Source organism: Pan troglodytes, chromosome 3 (genome assembly GCF_028858775.2).
Source record: "Pan troglodytes isolate AG18354 chromosome 3, NHGRI_mPanTro3-v2.0_pri, whole genome shotgun sequence".
Taxonomy (NCBI): Eukaryota; Metazoa; Chordata; class Mammalia; order Primates; family Hominidae; genus Pan; species Pan troglodytes.
Genome location: NC_072401.2, coordinates 40,212,071 through 40,231,383, shown reverse-complemented (window position 1 = coordinate 40,231,383; position 19,313 = coordinate 40,212,071). Strand labels below are relative to the sequence as shown.

Here is a 19,313-nt window from a genome sequence, read left to right as displayed (position 1 = left end):
AGGTTATTAATAGTTTTCAAGGGAAATAAAAAATCAGTAACCTGTAGTTCTAGGTACTCAGGATGCTAAGGCAGGAGGATCACTTTAGCCCAGGAATTTGAGACCAGCCTAGGCAACGTAACGAAACCCCATTTCTTTAAAAAGAAAAAAGTAGATCATTTAGCAATATTTGCATTGGAAAATTTCTAAATAGGAACAGATTCAAAATTGTTTGTAGGCTGGGCGCGGTGGCTCACGCCTGTAATCCCAGCACTTTGGGGGGCCGAGGCGGGCGGATCATGAGGTCAGGAGATCGAGACCATCCTGGCTAACAGGGTGAAACCCCGTCTCTACTAAAAATAAAAAATTAGCCGGGCATGCGGACGCCTGTAGTCCCAGCTACTTGGGAGGCTGAGGCAGGAGAATGGTGTGAACCTGGGAGGCGGAGCTTGCAGTGAGCCAAGATCCTGCCACTGCACTCCAGCCTAGGCGACAGAGTGAGACTCCGTCTCAAAAAAAAAATAAAATTGTTTGTAAAGCCTCTTTTGAAGAGAAATAGTGTGCCAGTTTATAAAGGCACACATAAGACTGTACAACCTAATGAAGCCAAGGCAGTCTTTGGAGATTAGTACAGAGTTTTGTTATCTTGCTCATCTAATAAATTTTATGCTTTTTAGTGGCGAGTAAGGAAAGAAGCTATGATGGGTCTGGCTCAGCTTTACAAGAAATACTGTCTTCATGGTGAAGCAGGAAAGGAAGCTGCAGAGAAAGTCAGCTGGATAAAGGACAAACTTCTGCATATTTATTATCAGAACAGCATTGACGACAAGTGAGTTTAATATGTTGGTAGAATGGTTGAGTGTAAAACTACTTTTTACTTAAAAAATGTCTAATATTTTAGTAATTTCTTATTTTTATGTATTTACTTCATAAATAAAATTAAGTTTATTCAACTTGATTAATCATTTATTTCTAAGTTTAGAGATAACTTTTTACATATTTTTATGTACTGTGTTTAAACAAGACTGTCCACGATTATAAGGTAGCCTTATAATATGAAATAGGCATGGACTTTGGAGTTAGAGACCAAATGTTCACTCTGCCCATTATTAGATGTGTATTCTTACATAGGTTCATTAACGTCTTGTGCGCTTCAGTTTTATATAAAAAGGAAAAATAATAGTGCCTTTCCTACAGGATTATCATGTAGATTAAATAAAATAATGAATATAAAGCATCCTAGCCCAATGTGTGGCAAGAGAGCACTATTGAGTTAACTGCTAGTTACTTTCGTTTTTACACCACTACCAATAGAGGAATTACTAAGTTGTTTTCATTTTCTGAATATTACTTATAATTCTATATTGGATCGTACAAATGATACTTGGTGTGTGCAGAATAGTTTCCATTGTTTTGTTTAATTAAACTAACTTCTCTGGCATCACTGGATATGTATTTCATTTGTTAATTAAGAGATCTTGTATATTCTTAATCCAGTGATATTAAATAATAGAAGCAAGAAGATACAAGCAATAGGTACTAGCAAGAAGGATATTCCAGTATTGGTAAGGAATTTAGATCATGGAGAGAACAATAATCAGATGTACACAGGAAAAACTACATTTTCTGGAAGTAATATGAAGGGGGGTCCCCCTGTTTTTAACTATGTGACAGCATGGAAAATGGGCTGAACGGTAATCAGAGGAAATTAATGAGTTTCTTGAGAATTAGCTCTACCGCGGATCATAGCTTTATATGTTGCGTTAATGAATTTGCTTTTGTTCTAGACTGCTGAAGAAGAATAGGCAGAACAGCCTAGCACCCTGTGTTTAGGAATAACCTTTAAACCTTCTAGAACAAATGTTTCATACTGACAAATTATAAAGCCACAGACAGTAACCGCGTCTCTAAAGTTAAACTGTACTGAAAGCTTTCCAAGAAGGAAGTCATTATAAACTGATATCTTCCATTGTATGTGCACACATAGCTATTATCTTGATATGGTATCCTGGCATAAGATGGTTAAAACTTAAAATGTTGGCTGGGTGTGGTGCCTCATGCCCGTAATCCCAGCACTTCGGGACGCTAAGGCAGGTGGATTGCTTGAGCTCAGGAGTTCCAAATCAGCCTTGGCAACATAGGGACACCTTGTCTCTACAAAAAATATAAAAATTAGCTGGGCATGGTGGCACGCGCCTGTAGTCCTAGCTACTGGAGAGGCTGAGGTGGGAGAATCGCTTGAACCTGCGAGGCAGAGGTTGCATTGAGCCGAGTTTGCACCACTGTGCTCCAGCCTGGGTGACAGAGCAAGACCCTGTCTCCAAAAAAAAAAAAAAAAAAAATTGCTTCTTAAAAATGGAATAATTGTGTCACTTAGGTTTTTTTGTTGTTGTTATTTCCTAGACTGTTGGTAGAGAAAATCTTTGCTCAGTATCTTGTCCCCCACAACCTGGAAACAGAAGAGAGAATGAAATGCTTATATTACTTATATGCTAGTTTGGATCCAAATGCTGTAAAGTAAGTTACTTTTCAAATAACTGCTGTATTTTCTAAGGATTTCATAAAATTACTTCATCTTATCTAATTAATTGTTATTGATTGGATTGTTGCTGCTTCTATAGTTGAATCAAGAACCTCAGGTAAATATTTATAGACAAAATGTTACGATTTATGTTCAGGTTATTCTTATATGTGTAGGCTTGTTTGGCAGCCAGGTCAGTAGTAGGATGGTTTCAGGTGTTCAAATAAATGACCACGTCAAAATACCTGTGGCTAGTGTCTAAAACTACTGGTGCTTTATCCTTCCAGACTAAATATTAAGCCTAATAACTGAATACTGATTCTTTGTTGGGTGAACATATTCAGATCTTCTCTGTGTAAGATGGCCATATGATTAATGGTCCAACTGGATTATTTTCAGACTGAAAGGGATCACTATTGATATTTTTACTTAAATAAACAGCATAATCAAACTGTCCCAGGCCAACCAGGATGTGTGGTCATTTCACTTTAATAGATTTTTTTTTTAAAGTAAATGTTACAATATATACATATATTATGTTGTATACCATCGTATATGTAATTTTTGTCAAAAATACACAAAGTAAATGAGCGATGTCATTAAGAATTCTGATCTGAAGATGGAAGGATCTTTTCAGCCTAGAAGCTTGACCATCCTGGGCAATGTAGTGAGATTCTGTCTTAAAAAAGAGAGAGAATTTTGAGTTAGGAATTTGACTGTTTGCCATTGTGGCTTCTTCAAGTGTTCCTGCATTATTAGATTAAGACTGCATTTTTTAGGCCGGACGTGGTGGCTAACCCCTGTAATCCCAGCATTTTGGGAGGCCAGGGCAGGCAGATAATTTGAGGTTAGGAGTTCGAGACCAGCCTGGCCAACATGGTGAAACCCCATCGCTACTAAAAATACAAAAATATTAGTTGGGCATGGTGGTGCACGCCTGTAATCCCAGCTACTAGGGAGGCTGAGGCCGGAGAATTGCTTGAACCCAGGAGGCAGATGTTGCGGTGAGCCGAGATTATCCCATTGTACTGCAGCCTGGGCAACAGAGTGAGACTTGTCTCAAAAAAAAAAAGAAAAGATAAAAAGACTGTCATTTTGGCAGAAATTCTATTACGATAGTGTTGTATCATGGTTACTAATCCCTTTCCTTGCTTAAGGTTTTGATGTTTGTTTACATTTCAAAATATCTGACAAAGAGTGCTTAGAGATTAGTAATTCTCAGAGGTCATCTGGGCACCTGGAAATATGGATGGGATTTCTGAGAGAAGAAAATCTGTGTTCCTGGAGAGAGAAAAGTTTAGAATAAACACAATAATGTAAATTTGGCATCTTGAATCTGCATCATTTTTGATACTTCATTTTTCAAAATAGTCTATAGTGCTTCATGTATATGCCTTAGCCTGTTTAATAAGGCCTTCATGATTTGATCTGTGTCTGTGGAATGCTCCAGCTTCCTTATGCTCCACACACATGCCCTGTGCTCCAAGCGTATACATGTTTTTCAGTTTGTTTTATGTCCCTTGCACTTTGAGATTTTCTTTCCTTGTACCAAAACTTTCTAGCTACCTGTATTTAGTACATCTTTCAATCCCTGTATTACCTATTAATCTTTCTAAACCTCTCAAATATTTTCTCTCATAAGAAGGCTTATATTTACCATTTGTACTAAATTGTTTTAAATCCTAATAAATGTATTTCCCGGTATTTAAACTTTTAGGTAGATGTAGAAGAATGGTGTATATACAGCATGCAACAAGAAAGGTTGTAAAGCTGAATAATTTCCAGTATTGTTATGTAATGTGTGTTTTCATATTCATAACTTTACAGAGCTCTCAACGAAATGTGGAAGTGTCAGAACATGCTTCGGAGCCATGTACGCGAACTATTGGATTTGCACAAGCAGCCTACAGTAGGTTCATGATTTGTTTAAATTCATAGTTTATTATAGTCACTGTTCAGATTTTCTGTAGTTCTACGTAATGAAGCAGGGAAAAAGTATCTCAGTTGTTTTATTTTCCATATGTCAGTTAAATACAATTTCTGTAGTTGTCCAAGCTAAATTTCCATTTAAAATAAATATAACAAACTCTTATTTTCTAGTGTGAGCAAAGAAATGGTGTTTTCTAGTTTATATAAAGTTTTCAGACCCTAAGAGTTTATATATAGTTAATCAATTTTCAAATAATTAGAATTAAATTTTGAGATAAAATTACATTAAACATCATATTTCTTTTTCACTGCATGATTCATGGTCTCTCAGTGTAGAGTGAATATCAGATATCAATCCTATAAATATGCCAATGGCAAACTAAAAAAGAAATGCCATTAAATTTTTGCAAGGTTGGGGAAAAAAACTTTACATTTTTAAGTGTGTTCACTAGAATAGGTGTTCTTAACCAGGGGACCATATAAACAGACCCCTCAAGGACACATGGATGCTGGAACAGGGGCGGGCAAACTTTTTTTTTTTTTTTTTAAATACACAGGATCTTACTCTGTTGCCCAGGCTGTCGCATAGTGGCATGATCACAGCTCACTGCAGCCTCGATGTCACTGGGCTGAGGTGATCCTCCCACCTCAGCCTTCTGAATAGCTGGGACTACGGGTGTGCTCCACCATACCCAGCTAGGTTTTGTATGTTTTTTGTAGAGGTGAGTTTTCACCATGTTTCCCAGGCTGGTCTCAAAATCTTGGGCTCATGCAGTCTGCCTGCCTAGGCCTCCCAAATTGCTAGGATTACAGGTGTGAGATACTGCACCTAGCCTAGCAAACTTTGAAAATAAATCAACAGATAGCAAAAACATATTTTGCAAGGCATAGAGTCTGTGGTCAGATATTCAACCCTGCCTTTGCAAAATTAGTCATACACGATAAGTAAATGAATGGACATGACTATATTCCATCGAAACTACTAACAAAAACAGGTAGCTCATGGGGGCATAGTTTTCTAACTTTCGAACTAAATTATTCAAATTTAGTATAAATTAAAACTAATAATCAAGTAATGTTTTATGGGATACAGGAAAGGGAAGTACGTTTTAGAAAGGAGGTTTTCCTGAAGGTATTTAAGTAACGGGCCACAAAGTAGCTAACAGAACTCTATTGCAGAAAAGAAAGTTTCTTCTCTTTATATTTTTAGTTAATTTTTTGTGGCATATAGTTTCATAGTAATTCTGATATGATAAGTTTATATATTGATTGCTTCATTGATCTTTTTTCAATCTTCTGGCAATGTAACTTTCCTGTGAAAGTTGTATACTTGTGGGTTTTTAAGTACCTTCCTCCCAACATCTCCTTTCCTTCTATTTGTCTTAATAGTTGCTACTATGTAATTCTTTGTTAGTTTAGCGTATATATGTGGTAAAACCATTTTCCATTGAGCAGACTGTGATGAACTTTTTTTTTTAACGTCATGAAAAATGTACAGTAATGAGTATTGATTTTTGTTACGGAAATTTGTTAACACATATGACTAGTTGTTCTTTTGTTTCTGTTTTAAATTTCAGTCAGAGGCTAACTGTTCTGCCATGTTTGGAAAACTGATGACCATAGCAAGTGAGTATGTTTATTTACTCACTAAACATGTAGTAAACGTAAATGCAGACAAAGTATTTACCCAGTGGGACTACTGATTTAATGTTAAGTAAAAGAAAATAATCTTTATCTTAATTTTGTTTCTAAGAACCAGTTAGGCTGATTTTCTTTTAGTGGCTCCGCAATATTTTGACGGCACCTGTTTTTAGCTTAGTAGAATAGTTTTTTTTTTTCCTTCTCTAATATTGATTCTCTTTTAATTTTATAGAGAATTTGCCTGACCCCGGGAAAGCACAAGATTTTGTGAAGAAATTTAACCAGGTTCTCGGCGATGATGAGAAACTTCGGTCTCAGTTGGAGTTATTAATTAGCCCAACCTGTTCTTGCAAACAAGCAGATATTTGTGTGGTTAGTAAATCATACTTCACACTTTTTCTCTAGCTTTACTTACAGAAATATGTATTTTATTAAAGCCTGTTTTACATACAGTGATTTGTGTAAATGTAACAATATTGTGAGCTCTGAATTACTTTGGAGTATATCTATTGTCAAGTTAATTCTCTATTTACCATTCACTCTCAGCCACATTCCAGGAAAATAACTAAAGAACTAAGCCAGGGAGATTGGTCTTAGGAATTTTACAAGATAAAGTGCTTTGAACTTAGTAGACATTCATTGAGTAATGATAAGTATTTTCTGAATGCTTGTGTGCATGTGCATTTTCTTCTTTCATGTATTAGAATGGAAATAATCGTTATCAATAAATTAGTAGTAGTAACATTGCCATATATCTGGTTTCATTTACAGATAAAGTAAATTCCTATCTAGACTTTTGTCTTCATTCTTCTCTTGAACTCATTTCATATAAAACCAATATTCTTAAAGCTATCAGGAGGGAAGACTTATGCATTCATTTATTCAGCTTTTTTTTTTTTTCCCTGAGATAGTCTTGCTTTTGTCACCCAGGCTGGAGTTCAGTGGCACAATCATAGTTCACTACAGCGTTAAAGTCCTGTGCTCATGTGATCCTATACCCCAGCCTTCTGAATAGCTAGAACTATTGGCACACGCATCCACACCCAGCTAAGTTTTTAAATTTTTTGGAGGCCATGCGCATTGGCTCACACCTGTAATCCCAGCACCTTGGGAGTCCAAGGCGTGTGAATCACCTGAGGTTGGGAGTTCGAGACCAGCCTAGCCAACATGGTGAAACCCCATCTCTACTAAAAATACAGAAATTTGCCAGGTGTGGTGGTACATGCCTGTAATCTGAGCTACTCAAGAGGCTGAGACAGGAGAATTGCTTGAACTCAGGAGGTGGAGGTTGTAGTGAGCCGAGATCATGCCACTGCACACCAGCCTGAGTGACAGAATGAGACTGTCTCAAGAAAAGGAAAAAATAAAAATTTTTGTCTCTGTGTTGCCCAGGGTGGTCTCAAACTCCTTCAAGTGATTATCTCACCTCACTGCAACCTCCACCTCCTGGGTTCAGACGATTCTTGTGCCTCAGCCTTCCGAGTAGCTGAGATTACAGGCATGAGCCATCACATCTGGCTAATTTTTTGTATTATTAGTAGAGGTGGGTTTTCACCATGTTGGCCAGGCTGATCTTGAACTCCTTACTTCAGGTGATCCACCCACCTCGGCCTCCCAAAGTGCTGGGGTTACAGGCATGAGCCGCACACCCAGGCAAAAGATTCTTGATGTATCTAAAATGGTATACTGCATGACAACATTTTGGCCAAAGATAAGACCACATATATTTTGGGAGTCCCATAATATTATAACAGAACTCAGGGTGATGGCTGTAGCAAACTACCATGACACATGTATACCTGTGTAACAAACCTGCACATTCTGCACATGTATCCCATAACTTAAAGCATTAAAAAAAAAAAAAAAGATTATAACGGAACTGAAGGATTCCTATCACCTAGTGACATCTTGGTGATCCTGACCTGGCGTAGGCCTAGGCTAATGTATGTGGTTGTATCTTAGTTTTGCACAAAAAAAAGTTTTAAAACTTTCTTTTTTTTTTTAAACAGCGTTTTGCTCTGTCACCCAGACTGGAGTTCAGTGATGTTATCATGGCCCACTGCATCCTGAGCCTCCTGGGTTCACGTGATCCTCTCCCTTCAATCTCCTGAGTAGCTGGGACTATAGGCACATGCCACCATGCCCAGCTAATTTTTTATTTTTTGTAGAGACAGGGTTTCTCCATGTTGTCCAAGCTGGTCTGGAACTCCTGAGCTGAAGAAACCTACCTGCCTCAGCCCCACAAAATATTGGGATTACAGGTGTGAGCCACCACATGCAGCCAAAAAAATTTTTAATAGGAAGAAGCTAGTAGAATAAGGATATAAGGAAAGAAACCATTTTGTGTACAGCTGTACACCAAATGTGTTTTAAGCTAAGTGTTACTACAAAAGAGTCAAAAAGCTAAAAAAAAAAAAAAAAAAAAGATCAGTACATTGGCTCACACCTGTAATCCCAGCACTTTGGGAGGCCCAGGCAGGAGGATCACTTGAAGCCAGGAATTTGAGACCAACCTGGGCAATATATCAAAACCCCCGCCTCTACAAAACATTAAAGAAAACTAGCTGCACGTGGTGGCGCACACCTGTAGTCCTGACTACTCCAGAGGCCAAGATGGGAGGATCACTTGAGCCCAGGATTTTAAGCCTACAGTGAGCTATGGTCACACCACTGCATTCCAGCCTGGGTGACAGAACAAGATCCTGTCTCCAAAAATTTTTTTAAAAGCTAAAAAAAAAAAAAACCGGGCCAGGTGTGGTGGCTCACACCTGTAATCCCAGCACTTTGGGAGGCCGAGGTTGGCAGATCACGAGGTCGGGAGATCGAGACCATCCTGGCTAACACGGTGAGACCCCGTCTCTACTAAAAATACAAAAAAAAAAAAAAAATTAGCTGAGCATGGTGGCGGGCGCCTGTAGTCCCAGCTACTCTGGAGGCTGAGGCAGGAGAATGGTGTGAACCTGGGAGGTGGAGCTTGTAGTGAGCTGAGATCATGCCACTGCACTCCAGCCTGGGCGACAGAGCGAGACTCTGTCTCAAAAACAAACAAACAATCAAACAAAAACAAACCCTTGAAGTTCATCAAGTAAAAATATTACAAAAAGCTAAGGATAATTTATCATTGAAGAAAGAAAAAATGTTTAAATACAGTGCTGCCTAAGTGTACAGTGTTTATAAAGTCTACAGTAGTGTACCGTAATGTCCTGTTTCTTCACATTCACTCACCACTTACTCACTGACTTACCCAGATCAACTTGCAGTCCTGTAAGCTTCATTTATGGTAAGTGCTCTATATGTAGGTATACTGTTTTTTATCTTTTATATGGCATTTTTATTATATGGTTTATATTGTGTTTTTATCTTTTATATTTTTACCCTGTGTTTAGATAATGTTTAAATACACAAATACCACTGTGTTACAGTTCCCTACAGTATTTAGCATAGTAACATGCTGTACAATTTTGTAGCATAGAAGTAGTACGCTATACCATTTAGGTTTGTGTGCATGCACTCTAATGTTCACATGATGAAATTGCCTTAACAACACATTTCTCTTTTTTTTTTTTTTTTTTTTTTTTGAGACGGAGTCTCACTGTCGCCCAAGCTGGAGTGCAGTGGCACGATCTTGGCTCACTGCATTCTCTTGCCTCAGCCTCCCGAGTAGCTGGGACTACAGGCTCCCGCCACCTCGCCCGGCTAATTTTTTGTATTTTTAGTAGAGACGCGGTTTCACCATGTCAGCCAGGATGATCTCGATCTCCTGACCTCGTGATCCGCCCGCCTCAGCCTCCCAAAGTGCTGGAATTACAGGTGTGAGCCACCGTGCCTGGCCAACAACACATTTCTCAAAATCTGTCTCCACCATTGAGTGATGGATAATTCTTTGTGTGTGTGGGCGGGGGGAGGGTATGTATTTCTCTGTATAAGGGCCCTGCACTGCCCTATTGGATTTAAATAAATAATCCTTCTCACAATGTTAGACATAAACGTCAAGTACTATGCTTGGGACCAGGCTTATAGAGACAAATAAGAGAAATGTAATTTCAATTACATATGTCTAACTTTGTTCTAGAAGGGATTAGAGTTGATGGTTTTAAAATAACTTACAAAGGATAAGGACTATAATAGATGTATATGTGAAGAGGTCTAGCTGCATAGAACATGTATCTTTTATTCAGCATAGAGATCTGAATACCATTACAAATACCAATAATTAGGAGGACATGGGGAGGAAAACCAATTTAGGGAAGAGAAGAGTGGGCTTGTCTCTCAGGGCTATGAATGTGGATGTGCCAAATGCCCAGACAACCTCAACCTTTGCACTTCTTTTTTAAATTTTATTTACTTACTTATTTTTTTCTTTTTTTTTGAGATAGGGTCATGCTCTGTCACCCAGGCTGGAGTGTAATGACACAATCTCAGCTCACCGTAACCTCTGCATCTAGGGCTCAAATGATCCTCCTGCCTCAGCCTCCCAAGTAGCTGGGATTACAGGCATGCGCCATCATGCCTGACTAATTTTTGTATTTTTAGTAGAGATGAGATTTCACCATGTTGCCCAGGCTGGTCTTGAACTCTTGGACTCAAGTGATCCTACCCACCTTGGCCTCCCAAAGTAGTGGGATTACAGGCATGATCCACCATGCCCAATAAGCTTTGTACTTCTGAGCTGAGTAATTTGCTGAAAACGCTTAAAAGTTTCATTGACTTCTTTGGCATTTAGAATTCTAGTTCCAGAGTACTGTGTCCTGCAGAGAATCTACTATTATAATTAGATCAGACAATGAAATAGCTTGAAAAGGCTGGGCACGGTGGCTCACTGTTGTAATCCCAACACTGTGACTGCAACAGCCACACAGTATAGCCAATCAGTGCTCTTGATATTAGGAACCAGTGAGGTAGAAATGAATACTGCACTTGCAGTGGTAAGAGCATGAGTTCATTATACCTTCTTTCCTAGCTCTTATATTAGCATTGTGTGACTTGAGTATGTTATTTAACTATGTGTTCTCATATGTAAAGTGGGACTTAGAATACCCCTTAGGCACACATGAAAACAAACCTCTGTTAGAGTACCTTTATGAGTTTGTCCTTTCCCCTATGGGCTACTGAATATTATTTACATATTTCCTCTAATATCCCTATTCCTCTTCTGATGTAGAAGAATAAAGAAAAATAATGCAAATGTAAAATTTAGTTTCTCTCATTCTATGTAGCTTGCATTCCATCCTTGAGAGTTCCTTCTCTGTACCCTAATGCGTATTTGTCACTACCTCCTTATTTTCATAAATTAAAATCATATCTCACTTCTCAAGAGGTAGATATTACTTGATATGAGAGTTAGTAGGCATAGAAATCTAATATTTTCTTCCCTCTTTGTCCAAGTTCCATTTCTGAAAAATCTTAGCAAACATACTTTGAGCAAAGATTATCAAAAGAGACGTGTATTTGTGTGTGGGGTGGGGGATATAATGAATGAGAGTGAGCAGTGGAATTGAAATGTGATACATAGATTTACTTTCCCTTTAGAATTCAGGTTTTAGGTTTCTACACCTTGACCCTAGAGAAGGACCACATACTTGCCATAGCTTCAGCTGTGCGTCCTAGTTTATGCTCCATTGCCCCCCCCCCCCATGAGAGTGGTCCCCAAATTTTAATATTTTCCAGGAAGCTTGTTTATTTAACATTTAATGAAACAGTCCTTGGTTTGAATATCGTTTACTACCAATATGACCTTTAGTAAGTTACTCAGTATTTTCAAGCCTCCTTATTCATTTTCTTCACCTATAAATATTATCAACCTCATAGAATTTTTAAAAGAATAATGTAAAATGAAATTTTATATGTGGCCTAATGCAGAGCCCCCCTGCACTGCCTACAGGGTTTCAATAAATGGTCATTTTTATAGGTCTTACCCTTACAAAGAGTAGGCATCTTTAAAATAGGTTATGATGTAGCATCATGAATCTCTCCATCTTTTAACCAAGTTTCAACATGAGTGGTTTATGGACTACACTTTTAAAAACCCTCCTCTACCTAGTTACCTGGATATGCATTGTATCTTCAGAAGTCCAAATATCTTCTTTCTTGATCAAGCACACACTGTTATAATTCACTGCATGATTAAATAAATTTTATAATACATGGTTTCTCATGGAGCTTGCAGAATAAGTGACAGAGGCTGACAAATATTTCCATTGAATTGTGTGCTTTGGTAAAATAAAGAAGCATTACTCATTCCAGGCAGGGGTGGAAATAGGTCCAGGAATGGCTTCTTCTAGAATAAGTGACCCCTAAGTTGAGTCTTAAAGGATGAATAGGAATTAGACCATTGTGTGAAGAATGACTGCTATATTTTCAGTTTGGCTGACTGGATATCAGAGGAGATGCTTTAGGGAAGAAGATAGCGTCTTTGCAGTTGTGTTCAGAAGTGTTGGGATTCAGGCCTGGTTCTATATATTAGCACAATTACATCACTTGGAGGAGGTAGAGAAGAAATGAAAGAGAAGACAAATCTGAGAATGGCCTCTGAGAATGGTCAGGCTGGTCTCAAAACTCCTGACCTCAAATGATCCGTCACCTCGGCCTCCCAAAGTGCTGGGATTATAGGCATGAGCCACTGCACCCGGCCTAATACCATAATCTTTGAGCTTAAATGGATAGTTAACTTTTTTTTGTTTTTTGTTTTTTGTTTTGAGACAGGGTCTGTGCAGCTGTGCAATCTCAGGTGGTCACTGCAACCTCTGCCTACCAGGCTCAAGTGATCCCCCCCACCTCAGCCTCCTGAGTAGCTGGGACCCCAGGCATGCACCATCACGCCTGGCTAATTTTTTGTATTTTTTGGTAGAAACAGGGTTTTGCCATGTTTTCCAGACTGGTGTCAAACTCTTGAGCTCAGGCAATCCACCTGCCTTGGCCTCCCAAAGTGCTTTGATTACAGGCATGAGCCACTGCTCCTGGCTGAGAGTTACTTTTATTATTGGGGTCATCTATCAGCCTTCCATAACTGTATGTCTAACTTATAAATAAAATTCTAGGGGTGTACAGAGTTCTCATTTATCCTCCACCTATGTTCTTCCAGAACTGAAAAATTTTGCAATTATTTATATATGTACGAATATGTTTTTCTGTTTCTTTTGAGATGGAGTTGCTCTTGTTCCCCAGGCTGGAGTGCAATGGCACGATCTCAGCTCACCGCAGCCTCCGCCTCCCAGGTTCAAGCAGTTCTCCTGCCTCAGCCTCCCGAGTAGCTGGGATTACAGGCATGCGCCACCAAGCCCGGCTGATTTTGTATTTTTAATAGAGATGGGGTTTCTCCATGTTGGTCAGGCTGGTCTCGAACTCCTGACCTCAGGTGATCCGCCCGCCTCAGCCTCCCAAAGTGCTGGGATTACAGGCGTGAGCCACCTGCGCCCGGCCTGAATATGTATTATTTAAGAAACAAATTAACTGGCCAGGCACAGTGGCTCATGCCTATAATCCCAGCATTTTGGGAGGCCGAGGCAGGTGGATCACCTGAGTTCGGGAGTTCGAGACCAGCCTGGCCAACATGACGAAACCCCATGTCTACTAAAAATATAAAATTAGCCGGGCATGGTGGCGTGCATGTTTAAACCCAGCTGCTATGGAGGCTGAGGCAGGAGAGTTGTTTGAACCTGGGAAGCGGAGGTTGCAGTGAGCCAAGATTGCACCATTGCATTCCAGCCTGAGTGACTGACAGAGCGAGACTCCGGCTCAAAAAAAAAAAATAACTGAAACAAAACACAATGTTCTGTCAAATTATGAAATAATTAAAACCAATAAAGCATACCCATAAAAGTACAAATTGTTTTTATTCTAAATTAGAGTATTAAAAAGGTTGCCATAGTCCAGGCGTGTGGTGGCTCACGCCTGTAATCCCAGCACTTTGGGAGGTCGAGGCAGGTGGATCACTTGAGGTCAGGAGTTCAAGACCAGCCTGGCCAACATGGTGAAGCCCCGTCTCTACAAAAATAACAAAAATTAGCTGGGCATGGAGGCACGTGCCTGTAATCCCAGCTACTCTGGAGCCTGAGGCAGGAGAATCATTTGAACCCAGGAGGTGGAGGTTGCAGTGAGCCGAGATCGTGCCACTGCACTCTAGCCTGGTGGCAGAGTTAGACTCCGTCTCAAAAAAAAAAAACGTTGCTTATATCAACCAATAATTTCATCGAAGAATTGTGAGGCAAGGCTGTGTTCACTCAGAAACCACATCATCCACTTCTTTTCTCTGGTGTCCAGATTTTTCAGTCATTGCTCGGGGTGTAAAAATTTTAGTCAGGGTCTAGAGCAGACAATTCTTAACCACTTATGCTGGTTTTGAATATTTCAGTTCCTTAGTCATTTTTCTTTTCAAAAATATGAAAGCAAATCACATTTTTGGTAAAACTCCTTTCTTTCTATAGAGAGAAATAGCCCGGAAACTTGCAAATCCTAAGCAACCAACAAATCCTTTTCTAGAGATGGTCAAATTTCTGTTGGAAAGAATCGCACCTGTGCACATTGATTCAGAAGCCATAAGGTAAGCCAAGAAGTATATTCGCTCAAAAATAAATAATAATCTGAAACTACAATGTTGTTAATTTAAATTCTGGGCTCCTAAAGATACCTGAAAACCTCTGTATGTCTCTTTTTAATCACAGGGGTGTACATCATTCAAGTTGAAGGGAAAGCCTTCTCATTTTATGATCTTTGGCTTTATATAATGCTTTCTGTTTTTAAAGAGTTCTTATGTTTATTTTTAGTTTATGCGTTCTCATTAAAGAAAACTTAGAACAAAGAGAAAGACAGAAAAAGGAGTATTTTAGATCTGTGTGGCTGTTGACCAACCTCTGAGTTTTCTTAAGCATTTTAATGGCCCTGTAATATTCTGTAGTACATATTATACCACTGTTCATTTGATGTGTGAGAACAGAATGGTATATTGGAAAGAGGAGAGGATTATCTTTAGGCAAATTTGGTTTCAAAACATAAGTCTACTTTGTGGCTTTGGATTGTCTTTGAATTTTCATTTATTTTCAACTTTAATATGGGCATAAAATCTTCTTGTTGAATGATTATGTTAATTTGAGGTAATATATAAAAGGTAAGCAGCCTGGCATCATAGACATTAGTTAAGAGCTGTTGATTTTTTATTATGTATTCTCATGATTTCAGACTTTTCAAACTTCTGGTAATGCTTTTCTCTTGCACCAATCATTTTTCCAGTAGATAAGCTATATATCTTTCCATATTCAGTTACTATGCAGCACTTGTTGGTTCTTTTTCCAAACAGCCTAGAATTCAGAGATCAGTTCCAGTACCCAAGCTTCGCTGTTTATTTCACCTTAGGTGAATCACTGATGTGGCTGTATTGAAATGCTGATTATATTCATTTGCTAGGGCTTTCATAACAAAATACCCCAGTGCCTGGCCTGAACAAAAGAAATTTATTTTCTCACAGTTCTGGAGGTGTAAGCCTGAGATCCAAGGTATCAGCAATTTTTAATTTTTTTCCTGAAGCCTCTCATCTTCATAAACAGATGGCTTCCTTCTCACTGTGTCCTCTTGTGGTCTTTTCTCTGTGCACGCAGCATGTCTATGTCCTAATCTCTTGCAGGAACAATAGTCATATTGGATTAGGCCCCACCCATTCAATCTTATTTTACCTTGATTATCTCTTTAAAGGCCCTATCTCTAAATACAGTCACATTCTGAGATACTGGGGATTAGAATTCATATGAATTTGGGAGAAACACGTCAGCCCATAACATAATAAATGTACATATATTCAGGCTATGTCTGATAATTTAATACATTTATACAATTTGTGAAGATCAAATCAGTGTATTGGTGATATACATCACCTTAAATATTCATCTTTATGCTAGAAACATTCAAATTCTCTTTAGCTATTAAACTATAGTCACTCTACCGATCTCTAAAACACTAGTCGTTCTATATCTATTAATTAACCTCTCTTCATTCCGCCTTTCTCACCCTTCCCAGCTTCTTGTAACTACCAGTCTACTGTGTCATCATGAGGTTCACATTTTTAGCTCCCACATATGACTGCGAATATGCAATATTTGTTTTTTTTTTTTTGTTCTTGGCTTGTTTTATTTAACATAATGAGCTCCATTTGCATACACGTTGCTACAAATGGCAGGATTTCATTCTTTTTTTATGGCTGAATAATTTTTCATTGTACATATATACCACATTTTCTTTCTTCGTTGATGTGCACTTAGGTTCATTCCATATTTGGCTATTGTGAATAGTGACACAATAAACATAGGACTGCAGATATCTCTTCAATATATTAATTTCCTTTTTAAAAAATATATACCCAGTAGTGGAATTGCTAGATCATATGGTGGATCCAGTTTTAGTTTTTTGAGGAACCTCCATACAGTTTTCCTTAGTGGCTATGCTAATTTACATTCCCAACAACAGTGTACAAGGGTTTACTTTTTTCTACATCCTCGCCAGCATCCGTTATTCTCTGTCTTGTTGATAAAAAGCCCCCTTTTTTTTTTTTTTTTTTTTGCCGGAGTCTTGCTCTGTCGCCAGCTGGAGTGCAGTGGCGCCATCTTGGCTCACTGCAATCTTCACCTCCCAGGTTCACGCAGTTCTGCGTCAGCCTCCCGAGTAGCTAGGACTACAGGTGCATGCCACCATGCCCAGCTAATTTTTGTTTTTTAGTAGAGACTGGGTTTCACCATGTTGGCCAGGATGGTCTCAATCTCTTGACCTCGTGATCTGCCCACCTCAGCCTCCCAAAGTGCTGGGATTACAGGCGTGAGCCACTGCACCTGGCCTGTTTTCCCACTTTTAAATTGGATTTTTTTTGTATGGTTTTGATTTTTTGTTTGTCTGGTGTTTTGTTTTGTTTTGTTTTGTTATTTTGCTATTGAGTTGTTTGAACTCCTTACATGTTCTGGTTATTAATCCGTTGACACAGGGATAATTTGCAAATATTTTCTCATTCTGTGGGTTGTCTCTTCGCTTTTTTTATTGCTCCCTTAGCTGTGCAGAACCATTTTAGCTTAATGTAATTCTATTTTTCTATTTTTGCTTTGGTTGCCTGTACTTTTGGGATGTTAACACAAACAAACTTGGCTCAGATCACTGTCTTTAAGCATTATCCTAGCATTTTCTGCTAGTGGTTTCATCCACTAGGTCTTAATCCATTTTGATTTGATTTTTTTAGAGGGTGAGGGATAGGGGTCTATCACTGATGAACATAGATACAAAAATCCTCAAAAATACTAGCAACCTGCTTTCAATAACACATTAAAAATATTCATCACAATAAAGTGGAATTCATCCCAGGGATGCAGGGATGGTTCATAAATCATATATCGATAAACATGATTCATCATATTAATAGAACCAAGAATAAAAACCGTATAGTCATTTTAATAGGTTCTGAAAAAACATTCAATAAAATTCAACATTACTTTATGATAAATACCCTCAACAAAATAGGTATAGAGGGAACATACCTCAAAATAATAAAGGCCATATGTGACACACCCACACTGAACATTGTGCTGAATGGGGTAAATTGAAAGGCTTTCATCTAATACCTGGAATAAGATATGGAAGCCACTTCTACCACCTTTATTCAACAAATTACTGGAAGTCCTGGCTAGAGCAATTAGTCAAAAGAAAAGAAGGCCATCCAAATTTAGCAAGAAAGAAGTCAAATTAGCCTTGTTCGCAGATGACATTATCACAGAAAAAGCTAAAGACTCCACCGAAAAACTGTTTTGAACAGATAAATGAATACAGTATAGTTGCAGAATACAAAATCAACATACAAAACTCAGTAGCATCTACGTATGCCGACAGCAAACAATCCGAAAAATCAAGAAAGCAATCTTATTTATAATAGCTACAAAGAATATTAAATACCTAATAATCAACTTAACCAAATAAGTGAAAGATCTATTACAAGAAATACTTTAAAACGTGGATGGAGGAAATTAAAGGAAACACACAAAAAATGGAAAGATATTCCATGCTCGTGAAATGGAAAAATTAAAAAAAAAATTTTTTTTTTTTTGAGATGGTGTTTCGCTCTTGTTGCCCAGGCTGGAGTGCAATGGTGCGATCTTGGCTCACCGCAGCCTCCACCTCCCGTGTTCGAGCAATTCTCCTGCCTCAGCCTCCCAAGTAGCAATGATTACAGTTATGCACCACTGCACCTGCCTAATTTTGTATTTTTAGTAGAGATGGGGTTTCTCCATGTTGGTCGGGCTGGTCTCAAACTCCCGACCTCAGGTGATCCGCCCACTTCGGCCTCCCAAAGTGCTGGAATTACAGGCGTGAGCCACCCCGCCCGGCCAAAATCAATATTGTTAAAATGACAGTACTACTCAAAGTAATTTACAAATTAAATGCAATATCTATCAAAATACAAATGACATTCTTCACAGAAATAGAAAAAACAATCCTAACATTTACATGGAACCACAAAAGACTCAAATAGCCAAAGCAATATGAGGAAAAAGAACAAAAGCTGGAGCCATCAAACTACCTGACTTTATACTACAAAACTACAGTAACCAAATCAACATGATACTGGCATAAAAACTAGACACGTCTAAAGGAACAGAATTGAGAACCCAGGTACATATTGGTGCTTTTTTGGCCAGCTCATTTCTGACAGAGGTGTCAAGAACATACAAGGAGGGAAGGGATAGTCTCTACAATAAATTGTGCTAGGAAAACTGATTAGCAGAAGAATGAAACTAGACCCCTATCTCTCATCTCTCAACATACAAAAAAATCAAAATTGGCTTTTTTTTCTTTCTCTTTTTTTTGAGACAAGGTCTTGCTCTGTCACCCAGGCTGGAGTACAGTGGCATGATCATAGTTCACTGCAGCCTTGACCTCCTGGGCTCAGGTGATGCTCCTCCCTCAGCCTCCAGAGTAGATGGGACCATAGGCACATGCCACCACAACTGGCTAATTTTGTGAGGGTGGTTTTTTTTGTTTGTTTTTTGTTTGCTTTGTTTTGGTTTTGGTAGAGACAGGGTTTCACCATGCCGTCCAGGCTGGTCTCGAACTCTTGGACCTAAGCAATCCACCCACTTCGGCCTCCAAAAGTGTTGGGATTACAGGCGTGAGCCACTATACCCAGCCCTTTTTTATTAAGATTTTCTTTTCTTTTTCTCTTTACTTTTTTGGATACACGATCTCACTCTGTCGCCCAGGCTGAAATGCACGATCCTGGCTC

At 38.7% G+C, this 19,313-nt stretch overlaps 1 protein-coding gene across 6 annotated transcripts in view; it reads left to right on the top strand.

Annotated features, from left to right (window-relative positions):
- The window catches only part of PDS5A (PDS5 cohesin associated factor A), a 153,318-nt gene that overhangs the window by 73,201 nt on the left and 60,804 nt on the right, over positions 1-19,313 (top strand). For all 6 annotated transcript variants that reach the window (XM_526554.8, XM_063808735.1, XM_016951458.4 and 3 more), the window contains 6 exons: positions 657-808; positions 2,383-2,496; positions 4,328-4,409; positions 6,007-6,055; positions 6,303-6,442; positions 14,494-14,609. In XM_526554.8, coding sequence (XP_526554.4) covers positions 657-808; positions 2,383-2,496; positions 4,328-4,409; positions 6,007-6,055; positions 6,303-6,442; positions 14,494-14,609 — 653 coding nt within the window. The remainder of the gene's footprint in view (positions 1-656; positions 809-2,382; positions 2,497-4,327; positions 4,410-6,006; positions 6,056-6,302; positions 6,443-14,493; positions 14,610-19,313) is intronic.